Below are 17,090 nucleotides of genomic sequence, written 5' to 3' on the forward strand. Positions count from 1 at the left end.
TCGGCAAGGGCTGCCGCCTCAGTGTACGTGTTCATCTTTTTTCATCATGGGAGAGGCACATCAGTGCGACACCTCTTTGGAGAGAAGTTTTACATGGCATAGTACCTCACAAATGTTGCCAGCATTAGGAGAGAAAAACCACCGCTGAAAATTTTTTCTGATGGTCTTGCCAGGATTCGAAGCCAGGCGTTCAGCGTCATAGGTGGACATGCTAACCTCTGCGCTACGGTGGCCTCTAGATTTAGATATAGCTTCCATATAAACCGATCTCCTGATTTGACTTCTTGAGCCCCTGGAAGCCGCAATTTTCATCCGCTTTGGCTAAAATTTTGCACAAAGTGTTTTCTTATGACTTCCAACAACTGTGTTAAGTACGATCTAAATCATTCTATAACCTGATAAAGCTCCCATATAAACCCATCTCCCGATTTGACTTCTTGAGCCCCAGGAAGCCACAAATTTCCTCCGATTTGGATAAAATTTTGTACATAGTGTTTTCTTATGACTTCCAACAACTGTGTTAGGTACGATCTAAATCGTTCTATAACCTGATAAAGCTCCCATATAAACCCATCTCCCGATTTGACTTCTTGAGCCCCAGGAAGCCACAAATTTCCTCCGATTTGGATAAAATTTTGCACCAAGTGTTTTCTTATGACTTCCAACAGCTGAAAGCCGCAATTTTTATCCGATTTGGCTGAAATTTAGCACATAGTGTTCCGTTATGACTTTCAAAAAAATGTGTAAGTAAGGTCCAAATCGGTCTATAACCTGATATAACTCCCGATTTGACTCCTTGAGCCCTTAAAAGCCCCAATTTTTGTCCGATTTGGATGAAATTTTACATGTGCGGTTTTCCGTTATGACTTCAAACAACTGTGCCAAGTACGGTCCGAATCGATCTATAATCTGTCATAGCTCCCATATAAACCGATCTCCCGATTTGATCTTGAGCCTCTAGAATCCACAAATTTCCTCCAATTTGGCTGAAATTTTGCACATGGTGTTCTCTTATGACTTCCAATAACTGTGTCAAGTACGTTCCAAATCGGTCTATAACCTGATATAGCTTCCAGATAAATCCATCTCCCGATTTGAATTCTTGAGCCTCGCAAAGCACCAAATTTCGTCAGATTTGGCTAAAATTTTGCACATAGTGTTTCCTTCTTATGACTTCCAATAACTGTGTCAAGTACGTTCCGAATCGGTTGATAACCTGATATAGCTCCCATGTAAACCGATCTCCTGGTTTTACTTCTTAAGCCCTTACTAGCTGCAATTTTTGTCCGATTTAGCTGAAATTTTGCATGCGCTGTTCTGTGACGACTTCAGTCTATATCTTGATATAGCTTCTATACAAAACAGTCACTCGATTATCCTTGTACGGTAGGTGGTGGGTTCCAAAGATTCGGCCGGACCGAATTCTTGATCTTTATTTGGTTTTATTTGCTTTTGTGGCTATTGAAATTTTAGAGGTCATGGATTTCCATCGTTGCGATTCATTTATTTCTGGGATAAAGAACTAATATGCCACGACAGAGCTAGCCCATACAGTTACCATGTCAAATGACCATATTCCATTTCATTGTGATTTAACGCTCGCAACAGCTTCGCAAGTGTTAACACCAATCACAGAACCTTCTGCTTCTAACAACTCTGGAAAACGCATGTATACTCCTTCTAGTGAGCTTCCAAAACCTCTGGGGACATCATGATACTCCTTCTAGTACACTTTCCCTATTCATGTCTACATTTTACTGTCAACATTTGGGTTTTATTATTTAAGATCAGTTTTTCTTTTATTATTGATATTCGAAAAAAATAAAAGTTGTACAATTCGGTAAAATAGACTAATGCTAGTATTAGATAAATAATAAAACTTATGACTTAGAATGAGAATACCATACCATATGATGGGATAATAGAAGTTGTTTAAAATTCCCGTCGATGATACTTATCTGGATCAAAATATGAAGTGACTACAACGCGATCGCTGAACTTGCGACCAGTCAATGCCTGTTGAGCTTTTTGGCAATCCATTACCGAATTGAATTCAACAAAAACTTTACCCAAACCGGGTACATCGACGCCATCAATGGGACGTGGTATTTCTACGCTGCGAACAATGCCATATTTATTGCATTCCTCTTTAATGTCCTCCAAAATATCCTCATATTCCTCTTCGTCGCGCAACTCATCGGGAGTGACCATGTTCAGAAGACATAAAACTTCAGTGGGAGGACCAGAGGTATTGAGATTCGATAAACCAGGTACCTGCATCACATATAACAACAAATGATTTCGAAAAAATTAGAAAATGTTAAGGCAAAGAAGCTAATAAAGGGAGATTTTGCCTATCTTGGGTTCGGGCGAAAGAAAAAATCTTGATATAGGGTAATGCCAAAAATGATCAGTAAGTTTTTCCAGGCCTAATTTGACGACAGAAGTCCCCGACAGTCGTCTACATCTACACATATTGATTTTGTTTGAATTTGAATTTGAATTTTTTAAATTATCGATATAACGCACTTGGTCTATTTGTCATTAAGCGGAGCTTACAGAGCTAGGTTATTTATTACGTTATCGGCGAAAATGATTGCATCAACACCAAAAAGAAGTTTTTTTCATAGTTCTACCAGCCTCAGAAACGTGGTAAACAAGTCACCGTTATCCTGAAGGATAAGTAGAGACAACGTCCGCTTGGAAAGAGGACAGAAGAGCAGCTTTGATAATACCAAACCTGATGCAACTAGTAAATGAACCGACACACAACATAACACTCTTGACCTATTCTTAACTTCGCACCCTGAGAAGTATGAAGTTAATGTCCTTGCGCCTCTTGGTAATTCCGATCACAGCACAATTTCAGCGTCCTTTTCGTGTTCTGCTCTTCGCGCCGCCTCTTCCCCAGTCCCGAAGCGGTCAATTTTTGAATACGAAAGTCCACGTTGGGCCAAGCTCAACAAATTTTTCCAGCATTTCAATTGGAAACTTTGTTTTCTAAACGGTGACGTAAATGCTGCTGCCGAAATGGTGCAGGAAGTAATATTAATAGGAATGAGATCGTTCATTCCGGCTAATAATAAAATTTGGTTTAACCGGGCACGCAGAGATGCTGTCAGATCAATAGACGATGCATTTAAGACTTGGTATCTGAACAAAAATGCCAATACCGAAATGCTGCGCAAACAGACAAGAACTTCGTGCGCCAGAGTACTTAGACGCGAAAAATTTCTTTACGAACAGCGGCTTTGTGCCAAAGTTATTGCTTCTCCGTGGGAAAGCAAGAGCTTTGGGTCATTCGTAAAAAGAGTAAAGGGCCCTTTTACCCTTTACGTCCCACCCATATACACTAGCAAGAGAGCCATTGGCAAAAGTTGGGGATTTAGATCGCGTGTCGTGCATTGGGTATATACTGCAGTTGTCAGACCTATTGGGTTGCCCAAAAAGTAATTGCGGATTTTTCATATAGTCGGCGTTGACAAATTTTTTCACACCTTATGACTCTGTAATTGCATTCTTTCTTCTGTCAGTTATCACATGCTACTTTTAGCTTGCTTTAGAAAAAAAGTGTAAAAAAAGTATATTTGATTAAAGTTCATTCTAAGTTTTATTAAAAATGCATTTACTTTCTTTTAAAAAATCCGCAATTACTTTTTGGGCAAAACAATATTATGCTATATGGTGTTGTGGTCTGGTGGACGGCGCTTCAAAAAACCACCTACTGCTCAATACTTAACCGGATCCAAAGGATATCTTGTTTGTGCATCACAGCCGCACTGAGCACGACACCATCTGATGCACTGCTTTCCGAGGGAAAGCAAGAGCTTTTGGTCATTCGTAAAAAGAGTAAAGGGCAAGCCATCGGCCCACCCATATACACCTGCAAGAGAGCCATTGGCAAAAGTTGGGAATTTACTGTACTGTACTTTAAAATTACTGTACCACTATTCCTGATAGAACCGATTAGAACTACGATATCCCTGATAACAGAAGTTACGTAGACTTCTATACAAAAAAAATATACAAATTTGGCCCATGAACATTCCACTAAGGAACAGGGGCAAACTTCTCACATATCAATGAGTGCAGTCCGATTCAACTTTTAAGCTCAATGATAAGGGGCCTCCCCTTTATAGCCGAGTGCGAACGGCGTGCCACAGTGCGACACCTCTTTGGAGAGTTGTACATGCCCCACAAATGTTGCCAGCATTAGGAGGGGAAAACCACCGCTAAAAATGTTTCTGATGGTCTCGCCAGCATTCGAACCCGGACGTTCAGCATCATAGGCGGACATGCTAGCCTCTGCGCAACGGTGGCCTCTATACAGATGGTTCCAAACTAAACGACCAGGTGGGCTTTGGGGTGTACTCTAAAGATCTAGAACTGGTCATATCGAAGAGGTTACCCCGACCACTGCAGTGTGTATCAAGCAGAGATCCTTGCAATTAAGGAAGTGGTGGAATGGCTAAAATATAATGTCATTACGACGATTGGCATAAACGGAGAACGTATTTTTGAACACACAAACCGCCCTCGACTATCGCCGATCTCTCAACGAGATGGCTCAACAGTTCAAAATTCACCGGTGCCGGGCCCAGGGAATTCTAAAGCAGACAAGCTTGCGAGACTAGAAACAACCTTACACACTCCAGGGACAATAGAATCTGCGGGTATGCCTCTTGCGACATGTAAGCTAAGTTTTCAGGATCAGGCCCGAAGGACAACGAATGATAGATGGTCACAAAGAGGGGGCTGTGAGCATTCCAAAACTATGTGGCCTCATCTAGAGGTCTACTGCTTTGCTGTCATTAGCTAGAACAGACGTCTCAATCATTGTGTCCGTCATGACAGGTCACTGTCTAATCGGAAAACATGCTGACAGACTGAAGGTTGCCAAACCTTCAACCTCAAGCATTGGTCATCCAGCAAATGGGCATCTTGAAGTGGGTGAAGGTCTCATCGTTTGCTCCCTGTTCTTTAGGCAACATTGAATTTTCTGTCACTAAGCTGCCTGATAGTAGGATCTTTGCATATCCTAGTCTTCCGAATCCTGAGAGAGTCCGTGATGGTTCCATCGTCGGGTCCCTGTTCGTTAGGCTGTAGTGCCTGATATTCCAATATTAGGATCTTCGCCCATCCCAGTCTTTCAAATCTTGAGTAAATGGGTTTCTTGGAAGTGGGTGATGGTGTCATCGTCGCCTGTTCGTTAGGCTGCATTGAGTTTCCTGTCACGCACTGCCTGGTGTTTCAATCTTAAGATCTTTGCCTATATTAGTCTTTCGAATGATCTTCCAGATGGCAATGATACTAACGCGATGGCGTCGAGTGTGAACATCTTTACGGACAGTAAAATGGCCATAAGGACAATAACAACCAGGAGGCTAAAATCACGAACAGTCTTGCAGTGTAAGAAGGAGATTAACGCCTTCTCTGAGGATGGCTCAATCCGCATCGTTTGGGTGCCGGGCCATAACGGATTGAGAGGGAATGAAATGGTTAACCCGCCGACCTGACGCAGTTCGATTTAAGGGCGTGGGCAAGAAATGCGCATGTAACACAGTGGAATAGCGAAACAGTCGGTAGAACGAAAATCCAAAGGGGTGATCCGGATCGTGATCCAATTGCACGTCCAGATCTCTCAATATAAGGATCTTTGCCTATCCTAGTCTTTCGAATTTCGAAGTCGGTGATGGTTTCATCGTCGGGTTCCAGTCTGTTGGCTGTATTTAGTCTCCCGATCCAGCATAGGCTTCACAAGATTAAAAAAGACGGTGATGGTCTCGTCGTTGACCATTGTTCGTTAAGCGGTATTGAGTCATCTCCCATTGCACGACCAGATGTCTCCTTTGTGACTGGGGGATGTCCATCTTTCTGATGAGGTCGAGCTTTGCGCCCCAGGGAGTGTGGATACTTCCGAAGAGCTTTTTGACGTTATCAAATACTTTTTGCTGACGCAAAGCGTAGCGTAAAGATGTCCCCTCTATGCTTGCAACTCATCATTTCTAGGACGCTCTTGCGAGTTCCGAACATACTCGAAAATCCGCTCGGTAAACAGATCCTCCGCTCGCCATCGATGATCCGGTAGAATCCTACCAGATGCACTGGCGATATCGGTGACGGCATAAGGCAGTTCATCTCTCTTTTATCTCCTTGCCAGTCTCCTTAACTTTTTCAGCGACCATCTTACCCTTCCGTGATGGCTGTGGCGTCCTTTTGGAAGTCACAGTCCTCCATGCAGACTCAGGGGAGTGGCGCGCTTCCTACGATTCTGTTCGAACTTTGTCTCCCTCCGCAGGACACTGTCTGGTGTCTCCATTGCGGGAGGGCTAGGGCGTGGTCTTCTCAGAGTACTTGAAAGCGGGGAGTTCATTTTTTTAGCGTTTTAGCAGTGCTATGCTCTTCGGGAGAACTAATGGTCTTTCCTGCTTCCGTGATGGCTGTTCATTGGCTCGGAGACCACGAACACGGCGAATGGCTCTCCTCCTTGCCCTGTCACTCTCGGGATGCACAATAAATTGACGGTTGAACAACCTGGCGCATCTCTTCGGATCAGTCACGGTTATCTCGCCAAAAGTGACTGAGGTCCTGTCGTCCCGTCTGCCGGGGTTCGAGAGAGACTTAACAGTGGCCCACAGTTTGCCTGCACCGGTGCCTAAGTTACATTGCTCCAAGTGTTCCAGCCACAAATTCCGCTTATGTTCGTTGACTACCCTGTTTATTTCCAGATTCAGCTCGCTGATTCTGGGGTTAGCGGGGTCCATAGCACGAATCCCATCACGCTCGTCTGCGAGTACCACTGCTTGCGTCGGGAAAGTGGGTCGCACTTGTGGTATTCGACCGGCTGGTATAAAGCGAGCGGCTGCTGCGTTGATGATGTCTCGGAATTTCCTCTCGGCCACAAGCACATCAGAGGGGGGTGGCAGTTCATTGAAGCGGCGATTGGTATACTCTCTGAAGCCAGTCCAATCGGCCTTCTTATAATTGATGAACGTCCGGCGCTCAGAGGTTATGAAGTCGGGTGGTCGGTTGATGGTGAGAATTATGGGGAGGTGGTCTGACCCCAAAGAGATGACGGCTTGCCAGGATACGTCACTCAGGAGATCAGGGGATGCGATTGAGATGTCTGGCGAGCTGCTGCACCTCCTCGTAATCCTAGTGGGGGCATCCTCATTCACCGTGCAAAACGTGGAGCTATCTATCTGCTCTGTCAAAGCTATGCCACGCTGGTCGTTACCTAGGGGAGAATGCCACGACGAGTGATGTGCATTAAAGTCCCCCAGAACCAGACGACTATGGCCAGATAGCAACCCACTTATGTCGGGGCTGTAGGCCTGGCCATTAATCGGGACACAGCTACCAACCGGCGGTATATACACGTTGTATATCTCTATCTCGGCAGTACCAGACCTGACTGCTACCCCCATACATTCCATGTATGGGTCACTTGCGTCAAGCGCAGGCGAGATAGGTCTATACTGCACGGAATGGTGTATAACGAAGGCCAATCCCCCACCTCCATTCCTTGAGCGATCCTTACGTAGCACATTGTAGCCGTGACAACTGTGCAAGCTGCAGGTGTTAGTCAGCTTTGTCTCCTGGATCGCTGCGACCGATATGCTCTTCCGACTCATAAAATCTACAATCTCATCAATCTTGCCTCGGAGTCCATTGCAGTTTAACTGCAAGAACGATACACTTCCCGGCACTGGCCTGGCAATAGTAGGGCTAGGGTGCTGTCGTTGCATAAATTGCCGTACGGGAGAGGTCGGGGGGGTCACATAGTCCGACAATGAGGACGCCGAAGGCGAAGACGGCGACGCTTGTGACCCACTGCTGGCCATGTTTGCACAGCACCTAGCGACAAAGCCAGTATGACTATTCTCCCGTAGCGAAGTTAGGCCAGAGCAAGAACGGAAATGTACCCACTCCAAGCACCGGTTACACCTCACCGACACCGACCGATGATGAAGGCGGTTCTGGCAAACCGAACAGAACCAGGGTCCGGGGTTCTTTTCAATCCCGGCACGGACCAGAAGCGTACGGAGAAGGCACTCCGGGATGTGTCTCTCCCATGACGACAAAAGACGAACACGTACACTGAGGCGGCAGCCCTTGCCGATGAGGATTCCATCGGGTCAATACGGTGCGTACAACCGGCTGCCATGGGATTGACTCCTGAAAGGTAAAAACCTTTTGCGTAATAGGCAGTACCTATTCCAAGACACAGACATTTTTCTTTGAGGAGCGAAATGAGAAACACTTCCGCTCCACTCAACGGTTATTTAATTTAATCGACACATCGATCTGCACTCATTGATACGAGAGAAGTATCCCCTGTTTCTTGATGGACTGCTCATGGGAAATTTAGTAGTATTCGAACAGACTTCGATTTTGAATTCGGTTATACACATAGACTAGGTTACCAAATGAAATTTGTGACTGGCATAAAGACTTATCTCGAGATTGAACTTTTCCTTTTTGGACTTTTCCTAAAACATTTGAAAAAAAAACACCCTGGTATTATTTGGTTGCCCAAAAAGTAATTGCGGATTTTTCATATAGTCGGCGTTGACAAATTTTTTCAACGGCTTGTGACTCTGTAATTGCATTCTTTCTTCTGTCAGTTATCAGCTGTTACTTTTAGCTTGCTTTAGAAAAAAAGTGTAAAAAAAGTATATTTGATTAAAGTCCATTCTAAGTTTTATTAAAAATGCATTTACTTTCTTTTAAAAAATCCGCAATTACTTTTTGGGCAACCCAATACAACCCACAACCACTACTTACTTGTATAGTGACAGGTGCTGCTGTAGCTGTTTGATTAGTTTGGGCATTTTTAGCGCCAACACTAGCCCTTTGGACTATTAGCTTTTTCTCTCCCAACTGCATGCCATGTAAGCCAGCTATGGCCTTTAAGAAAAGAAAAGATACAAATGGTCATATTAAATAGATATAGACAAGAGATATGCAATTATTTTTCTGTTCTACCAACCTGATCGGTCAAACTGAGATCAATATATTCACAAAAGGCATAACCCTTGCTTAGTCCGGTGGCAGCATCTTTGACCAAGTTGAAACCTCTCAATTGGCCAAAGGATAATAGAAGTTCTTTCACCTAGTAAACGATAAAAGTAAATGAAATTATAACAAATAACATTTGTACTAAAAGTAGATATGGTTTTTAAAATAAGTATTTAAAATAACAAAAAATAAAACAAATATTTTTTTTTGGCTTGAAATACCATATTTGTTCCAGTTAGTTGGTGTTGGTATTGAGTAACCAAATGGTCTTTTTAAATGCAGATTTTTTTTTTTTGTCTAAGAACGCAACTTGCCTTTTCTTTTCTAGGGTTTTAAGTTTAGAAATATAATCTGTTTGGTTATATGACTGTTTATTTGTTTAGTGTTGTATTTCAATACGAAAAATGTGTATTTTTCGCCTGAGTTTGAAGTCTCTCAGAATATTTTGATTGTGTTTCAATGCCATTAGGCATATTTCTTATAAATATGCATGGCATGTCTACATATGATGTCACAATTGTTGCGTTGGCTCAAACTAATCTATAATTATACAAACGAATAGAAAAAAGATCATCAGTAAAACTTTTAGTGACAGAGAGTGATGCTGTAAAGTAGAAGTTTTTATGTTTTTTTTAGGTTCGCTGAAATGGGGAAACTGTTCGGTGTTCGTTGTGCTGAAAATAAGAAAAACTTTTGCTGTTGTCCTCTGAAAATATTAAAATATTGGTTTGCCCAAAAAGTAATTGCGGATTTTTTAAAAGAAACTAAATGCATTTTTAATAATACTTAGAATGAACTTTAATCATATATACTTTTTTTACACTTTTTTTTCTAAAGCAAGCTAAAAGTAACAGCTGATAACTGACAGAAGAAAGAATGCAATTACAGAGTCACAAGCCGTTGAAAAAATTTGTCAACGCCTACTATATGAAAAATCCGCAATTACTTTTTGGGGAACCCAATAGAATGCATACATTATGAGAAACTTGTCTATCTAAGCTTATGGTGTCATATGCAGTGTTGCTCTTGGTAGGCTGACTTCAAAATTTGGTAGGTTTTTCCAAAATATAAAGACCAAATTAATTACTGACACAAGTAAAAGCGCGCAATGTTCATTTCACTTCATGGACAATTTCAACCAAATTGGATGAGAATTGCGCCCTCTAGTGGCTCAAGAAGTCAAGATTCAAGATCGGTATTGTATGGCAGCTATATCAGGTTATAAACCGAATTGAGCCATACTTAGCACAGTTGTTGGAAGTGATACCAAAAGACCACGTGCAAAATTACAGCCAAATTGGATAAGAATTGCGCCCCGTAGAGGCTCAAGACCCAAGATCGGATTATATGGCAGCTATGTAAAAACATGGATCTATTTGAACCATACTTAGCACAGTTGTTGGAAGTGATACCAAAACACCACGTGCAAAAGTACAGCCAAATCGGATACGAATTGCGCCCTCTGGAGTCTTAAGAAATCAATATTCTAGATCGGTTTATATGACAGCTATATCAGGTTGTTCACCGATTTGAACCATACTTAGCACAGTTGTTGGAAGTGATACCAAAACAACACGTGCAAAAATTTCAGCCAAATTGCATAAGAATTGCGCCCCCTAGAGGCTCACGACCCAAGATCGGTTTATATGGTAGCTATTTAAAAACTTAGATCTATTTGAACAATATTTAGCACAGTTGTTGGAAGTGATACCAAACACCACGTGCGAAATTTCAGCCAAATCGGATACGAATTGCGCCCTCTAGAGTCTTAAGAACTCAAGATTCTAGATCGGTTTATGAGGCAGCTATATCAGGATGTGATCCGATTTGAACCATACTTAGTACAGCTGTTGAAAGTGATACCAAAACACCACGTGCGAAATTTCAGCCAAATCGGATACGAATTGCGCCCTCTAGAGGCTCACGACCCAAGATCGGTTTTGTATGGCAGCTATATCTGGTTATAAACCGTTTTGACCCATACTTAGCACAGTTGTTGGAAGTGATACCAAAACACCACGTGAAAAATTTCAGCCAAATTACATAAGAATTGCGCCCCCTAGAGGCTCACGAACCAAGATCGGTTTTGTATGGCAGCTATATCCGGTTATAAACCGATTTGACTCATACTTGGCACGGTTGTTGAAAGTGATACCAAAACACCACGTGCAAAACTTCAGCCAAATTGCATAAGGATTGCGCCCTCTAGAGGGTCAAAAAGTCACGACCCCAGATCGGTTTATATGGCAGCAATATCAAAACATGGACCGATTTGAACAACATATTGTCACCATGCTTGGACCATGATCGTTTTCGACTAACGTTGTTGTAAAAAATCCATTTTTCATCTCCAGTTATGATTTGTTTTAAAAACGGATCGAATTCATTGCGTTTAAGGTGCATATCACAAGCGTTGATTCGGTTTGTTAAATGAATTTCTTTCTTAAAAATTACTTTTTGGGCAACAGTTATTGGAAGCTATAACACAACACTTTATATAATTTATACCAGGAGGAGAATTGCGCCCTCTAGTGGCCCAAGAAGTCAAGATTCAGCATCTGTTTATATGGCAGATATATCAGTTTATTTACCGATTTGAACTACAGGTTAGGTTTAAGTGGCAGTCTGCAGACAGACTCACTTTGCACGTTTTCGTCCTTCTAATTCCTAACGTTGAACCATCCAGATCGCTTTAAAAAGCCCAATAACTTGCGAATGTTTACATCCGCTAAATCATACAGATTCTCAAAGAAATGAGAACCTAAAGTGGAACTCCTTCTAACTGCTAGTGCGGCACACACACACACAGAAGTCGTTCGATAGTCTCTTCTTCCTCGATGTTCTCACAGTTTCAGTCTGTCAGCATGTTTTCCGATTAGACAGTGACCTGTCATGACGGACGCAGTGACTGAGACGTCTTTTCTAGCCAATGACAGCAAAGCAGTAGACTTCTTCAAGTCTAGATGGGGCCACATAGTTTTGGAATGCTCACAGCTCCTTCTTTGTGACCATCTATCATTCGTTGTCCCTCGGGCCTGGTCATGAAATCTTAGCTTACATATCGCTAGAGGTATACCCACAGATTCCAGTATCTATTTATGCCAATCGTCGTAATGACATTATATTTCAGACATTCCACCACTTCTTTAATTGCAAGGAGCTCCCTTAACCTCACGACAGTGGTCGCTGCACTTTTGGGTAGCCACAATGTCCAGAGGCATAAGATGTAGCATTAAACTCAGTGCATCAGATGGTGTCGTCCTCAGTGCGGCTGTGATGCACAAACAAGCCATCTTTGGATCCGGTTACGTATGGAGCAGTACGTGGGTGTTTGAAGCGTCGTCCACCAGACCGCAACACCATATAGCATTATAGGTCTGACAACTGCAGTATATACCCAACGCATGACACGCAGTCTAAATCCCCAACTTTTGCCAAATGGCTCTCTTGCAGGTGTATAGGGTAAGAGTGGCCTTTCTTGCCCTTGCCAAAATGTTGGATTTGATAAGCCAGAAGTCGATTCCACATAAGAAATAAGAATTCTCTCTCTATAACGATTCGAATAGTACGATCTCTGAGAAAGCTCGAAATAAATCGAAAGAAGCCATTATCGACACCAAATGCGACAAGCTTTGATGTAGTGCACCGTTCCAGACCCTTTCAAATGCCTTGGAGATATCCAGAGCCACAACCTTACTCTTACCAAACTGGTGGATTGAGCGACTCCAACGTTCCGACAAGAGTGCCATGAGCGATTTCTTGACCTTGAAGAGAGCAGAGTATATCGCAATTGGCCAATAATTCCCAGGGTTGTTTGCCTCACCCATCTTGGGTATTGGCTGAACGTTCGCAAAGTGCATTGGACGTACAATGCATTTTGAAAGTTGTTCGAACGAAACCAAACTCAGTACATACTAGGTTTGAACAAAAACTTACGAAATGCACTCATATGCTAGACTAATGCCCGGCACCGGATAGCTGTGAGCACCAAATAGGCTGGAACATTGAGATACGATCTGTCTAATGTTCATTGCTGTCGCGAAAAGCTTAGCTGCGTCCATAGAGGAATGCTCCATATGGAGTAGCTGCAACGGCAGTCGTGGACAATCAGCGGTATCGAGCGGAGAGTCTCAGTGAGAGGCCGGGGGGGCACCTGCTCTTGCACAAATACTGAGAGCCTATGATGCCCGATATGACAAGGTGGGTTTTTGTCGCCTTTTAATAACCAATGGCCAACCTGTTGCCGCGGCGATCGTTCCTTTGAACCAGAACGAGGATGTTCACCTACAGGAGCTTGACGAGGATCGCCACCTCCACATGAAAATGTGGCTACAACAAGAACTATCAATGTCATGGCAACAGGTTGTACGTACCAGATTGACACGATAGAGTCCCTCATGGGTAAGGCCTGCCGCCTCAGTGTACAACACACTGCTACAACAACAACCATTGCTTATCAATGTGAGAATATCGTGTTTAAGGAAAAAAAATAACTTATTAGGGAACTGACTCTCAATATTACTGCTGAATTTCATGGAAATCGGTTCAGATTTAGATAAAGCTCTCATATATATATAGATCGCCCGATTTAAACTTCTAGAGTCAAAGCAAGCGCATTTATTGACCCATCTTGCCAAAATTTTGCAAAACGCTTTCCTCAACGTCTGCCACAGTACCCGAGAACTTTGCTCGGAATCGATTCAGATTTAGGTATAGCTCTCATATATATGTTCATCCGATTTTGGGAAATATTGCAAAAAAAAACGTGCTCATTTGTTAACCGATTCTGTCGAAATTTTGCCGGAAGTATTTTCTTAGGACTCTCAATATTACTGGTGAATTTCATAGAAATCGGCCCAGATTTGGATATAGCTTTCATATATAGCGCCCGATTTTCTCTCCAAGAGCCTCTGCAAGCATATTGTTTGACCAATCTTTGCGAAATTTTGCACAACGCTTTCCTCGACGACTACCACATTGCCGGAGAAGTATGCTCGAAATCGGTTGAGAATTAGATATAGCTAACATACATATGTTCGTCAGATTTTGGGTAATTTGCCATGTTGTTGTCATTTGTCAACAGTAGTTTTTACAGTTTGAACATATTTGCTCGTCGAGGTCCATCAAAATTTGTTCTTAATTAGATACAGGTCCCACATTGTACTTATAGCGAAGGTGTACGGTATTTTACAGTTGGCACCGCCCAACTTTTGTCCTTCTTTACTGATTTTTCCTGTTTTTGTGCCCCCACCTAAGTGTCGGTGTCTATCAGCCGCGAAAGCCGGGCAAGGGCATGGGAAAAGGCTTATCAATGAACAAAACAATTTAAAAAATCTTAAGAATTTAAGGTGATTTTCATGCCTAGTGCGGGAAAGCCTAACCTATACTATCTATTAGTTGATTACAGGCTAATTTGGTTTTCTTTTCGAGACCCTCAAACTATTTTTGTTTTTTTCCTATCAAGCCCAAAGGTAAAGAACTATGCCTTGCCACGATTGTTGTAAACCTCAAAACACATCCCATCTTTTGAAATACGGACAATAAGCTTCACAATAAGCTGTTGTAAATGCCAGACCACCTCCACTAACTCGACGAAGTATCGATAGTACAGAAGGACAAGTTCGGCATGTTCCGCTACATTCATTGCATTATGGAACCTGCTGCGGATCTTATTTCTGGCAGAGTCATCTGAATACTTTTTCCCAGGGGGGGCTGAGTTAAATTCAAGTTACTGCGGAACACAGTTGGAATGGTCGCGGAAACATTGTCGAACGTTCGACTTTGAGGCTAACCACAAATCAAGAGATCTCTTCAGCCAGACCATATGACTTTGAACAGAAAAAGTATAATAATTGGACAGATCCGCATTGCTGTCCCTTGTACCGTGCCTATTGTCCTATTGAAATGAATTCTAGAAACATAATTTCTTATTTTAACCGTACCATACTAAAAAAAAAATAAAATAAAAAACATTTAGTGTTCGACAACTTCCACAGAGTGTTGAGTTTTGAGTCTGGCAATGTACTTACCTGTTCTTCCCCTAAATAGTTTGGTAGACCTCCAATGAATATTTTATGCGGCGAGTCGGGCACCACAGTGGATATAGTGACGACTTTAGCTGAAAATAGTGAAACATATCTCTAAACACCAAGGCTTAACTAATTATTATGTAGATTATATTAAAAGATTTGGAAATTTGTTATATGTGAAATCATAAAAAAATGAGATGAAATACCTGCTAAAGGCTGAACAACTTTTGTGTCCGTCGCCCCCGGCATAGGCTGATAATCATGTGGTCTTCTTATTTTTAAAACTTGACCTTTAAAGTTAATACCATCAAAGGCCATAGCTTGACTCGTTTCATCAATCGATCTAAATTCCAGGAATGCAAAGTTTTTATCTAAATTTATTTGACAAGCCAGCACAGGATTGCCATCGGCCTGTGCCAAGCCCACCAAATGCATTTGTTGGTTGAAAAAGTCCATCATTTCGTCTTCGGTTACACCGAACGGTATGTTGCCCACATAAAGGCGTCGTGCCTGTCGGGTGATTGTTGAACCAACGACCGGCACGGCAGCTTGTGGTATTTCGGGTACTGTATTCGCTGGTATCTGGCCAGAGGCCTGCATAGCTTTGTATTGCATAGGTGTGATATGTTCGAAACCCGGTGGCGGAACATCCCAATAGAGTGAGGGTTTACGTCTATATGCTTTTCTAGAGCTACGACGATGATGTCTATCCCTAGATCGAGAAGGGGAACGGGAGCGTGAACGGGAACGTGAAGGAGAACGATGTTTACGGCCTGTACCAAGAAAAAAAATTGTTGATTGCCATTACGAACTGTGCACTCATTTTCTTGATATCGACTATTTACCATTATAACCCATTATGCTTGGTCTGCGTCTTCAATGGGATGCAAATTTTGTTATTCAATAAAGAAATGGGGGTTTTTCGCTCTAAAATTTATGTAAAGACAGTCAGTCTCCTTGCAAACCCTTCCAGAACTTCCTTCTTGCAGAGATGGCAATGTAATGACATTAATGGTACGTACTTTTTCTGTACGAACCAATTCTTAAGGGTCGTTTAAACGAAATGAAGGTGAAGTACAATAACATATCTCGCGCAGCACTTATGCGTACTTACGCGTGCATGTCAGAAAAAATTAAAATAGGTTGATTTGTATTGTGTGAGTTATACATAACAATTGCATGCACGCATCTGATGAGATAAGTTAACTAACTCTCAACATTGAACGCGTTTCAAGGCGCAATACATATGACTTGAATATGTTTACTGTTCAAACATTGTTTTGCATGTGGGCGCATTAGATTGTTTACGCATGAGTGCTGCGCGTGGTATGTAACTACAGCTTAAGGACCTGGTTATGCTCTCGCAAACATACCGTAAATGCAAGGCGGATTTTATGAGATGGTCTCACGCGAACAGTTGTTAACAGCCGGCCAGGTTTGACCAAAGAGCTTAAGATAATACAAGACAGGGTTTCTGCTTTGTCTTCCCCGTACCGTAAAATAACTCGCGTTAAAGACACAACATTTTCCATGTATTCCAATTGGAATCACATTGAGGGTTGCAACATTTTCGGGTTATTCTGTTTTGATTCGGGCATTCGTTCGAACATTTTTTTTTTATTTTGCTTTGTTTCTTTGCAACCGAAAGTTGGAATAAAGGATAAACGAAATATCGTAAGCAATTCAAACATGTTGTGTCTTTAAAAATTGTCACTCGTCATCCCGTATTAGGCTCTAACGGCAGCTCTTATTCTTTCTTACGCTCTTTGGGTTTGACGATATTAAGATGTCAAATTTTTGTTAGCATTCCCTTCATTGTTGTGTTCTTTCTCGCATATTCTCTGCTCTTGTACGCACACGTACACACACACGCACACAAAATTCTTTGCGCGTGTTGGAAAGATGTCGATCAGCTTGATGACAAGATGATGGATTGCACCATATGATTTCTGAGGTAATCCTCCATCTGTAAAACACTTCATTGAAACATGCGTTTCTCTTACTCAATATCAGCCTACCATTCATCATAACAAAGGCCTG

The 17,090-nt window shown here is 42.2% G+C and overlaps 1 protein-coding gene across 1 annotated transcript; it reads right to left on the reverse strand.

Annotated features, from left to right (window-relative positions):
- Nucleotides 1-1,772: 1,772 nt before the first annotated feature.
- LOC106086901 (splicing factor U2AF 50 kDa subunit) lies at nucleotides 1,773-16,060 on the reverse strand. The gene is made up of 6 exons (XM_013251721.2): nucleotides 15,896-16,060; nucleotides 15,257-15,823; nucleotides 15,051-15,139; nucleotides 8,993-9,115; nucleotides 8,788-8,910; nucleotides 1,773-2,274 (listed from the first exon to the last, which is right to left on the reverse strand). The coding sequence occupies exons 1-6, from the start codon at nucleotides 15,906-15,908 to the stop codon at nucleotides 1,933-1,935; spliced, it is 1,257 nt and encodes a 418-aa protein (XP_013107175.2). The 5' UTR covers nucleotides 15,909-16,060; the 3' UTR covers nucleotides 1,773-1,932.
- Between the last annotated feature and the right edge of the window lie 1,030 nt (nucleotides 16,061-17,090).

The sequence above is a fragment of the Stomoxys calcitrans genome, chromosome 4 (genome assembly GCF_963082655.1).
Source record: "Stomoxys calcitrans chromosome 4, idStoCalc2.1, whole genome shotgun sequence".
NCBI lineage: Eukaryota > Metazoa > Arthropoda > Insecta > Diptera > Muscidae > Stomoxys > Stomoxys calcitrans.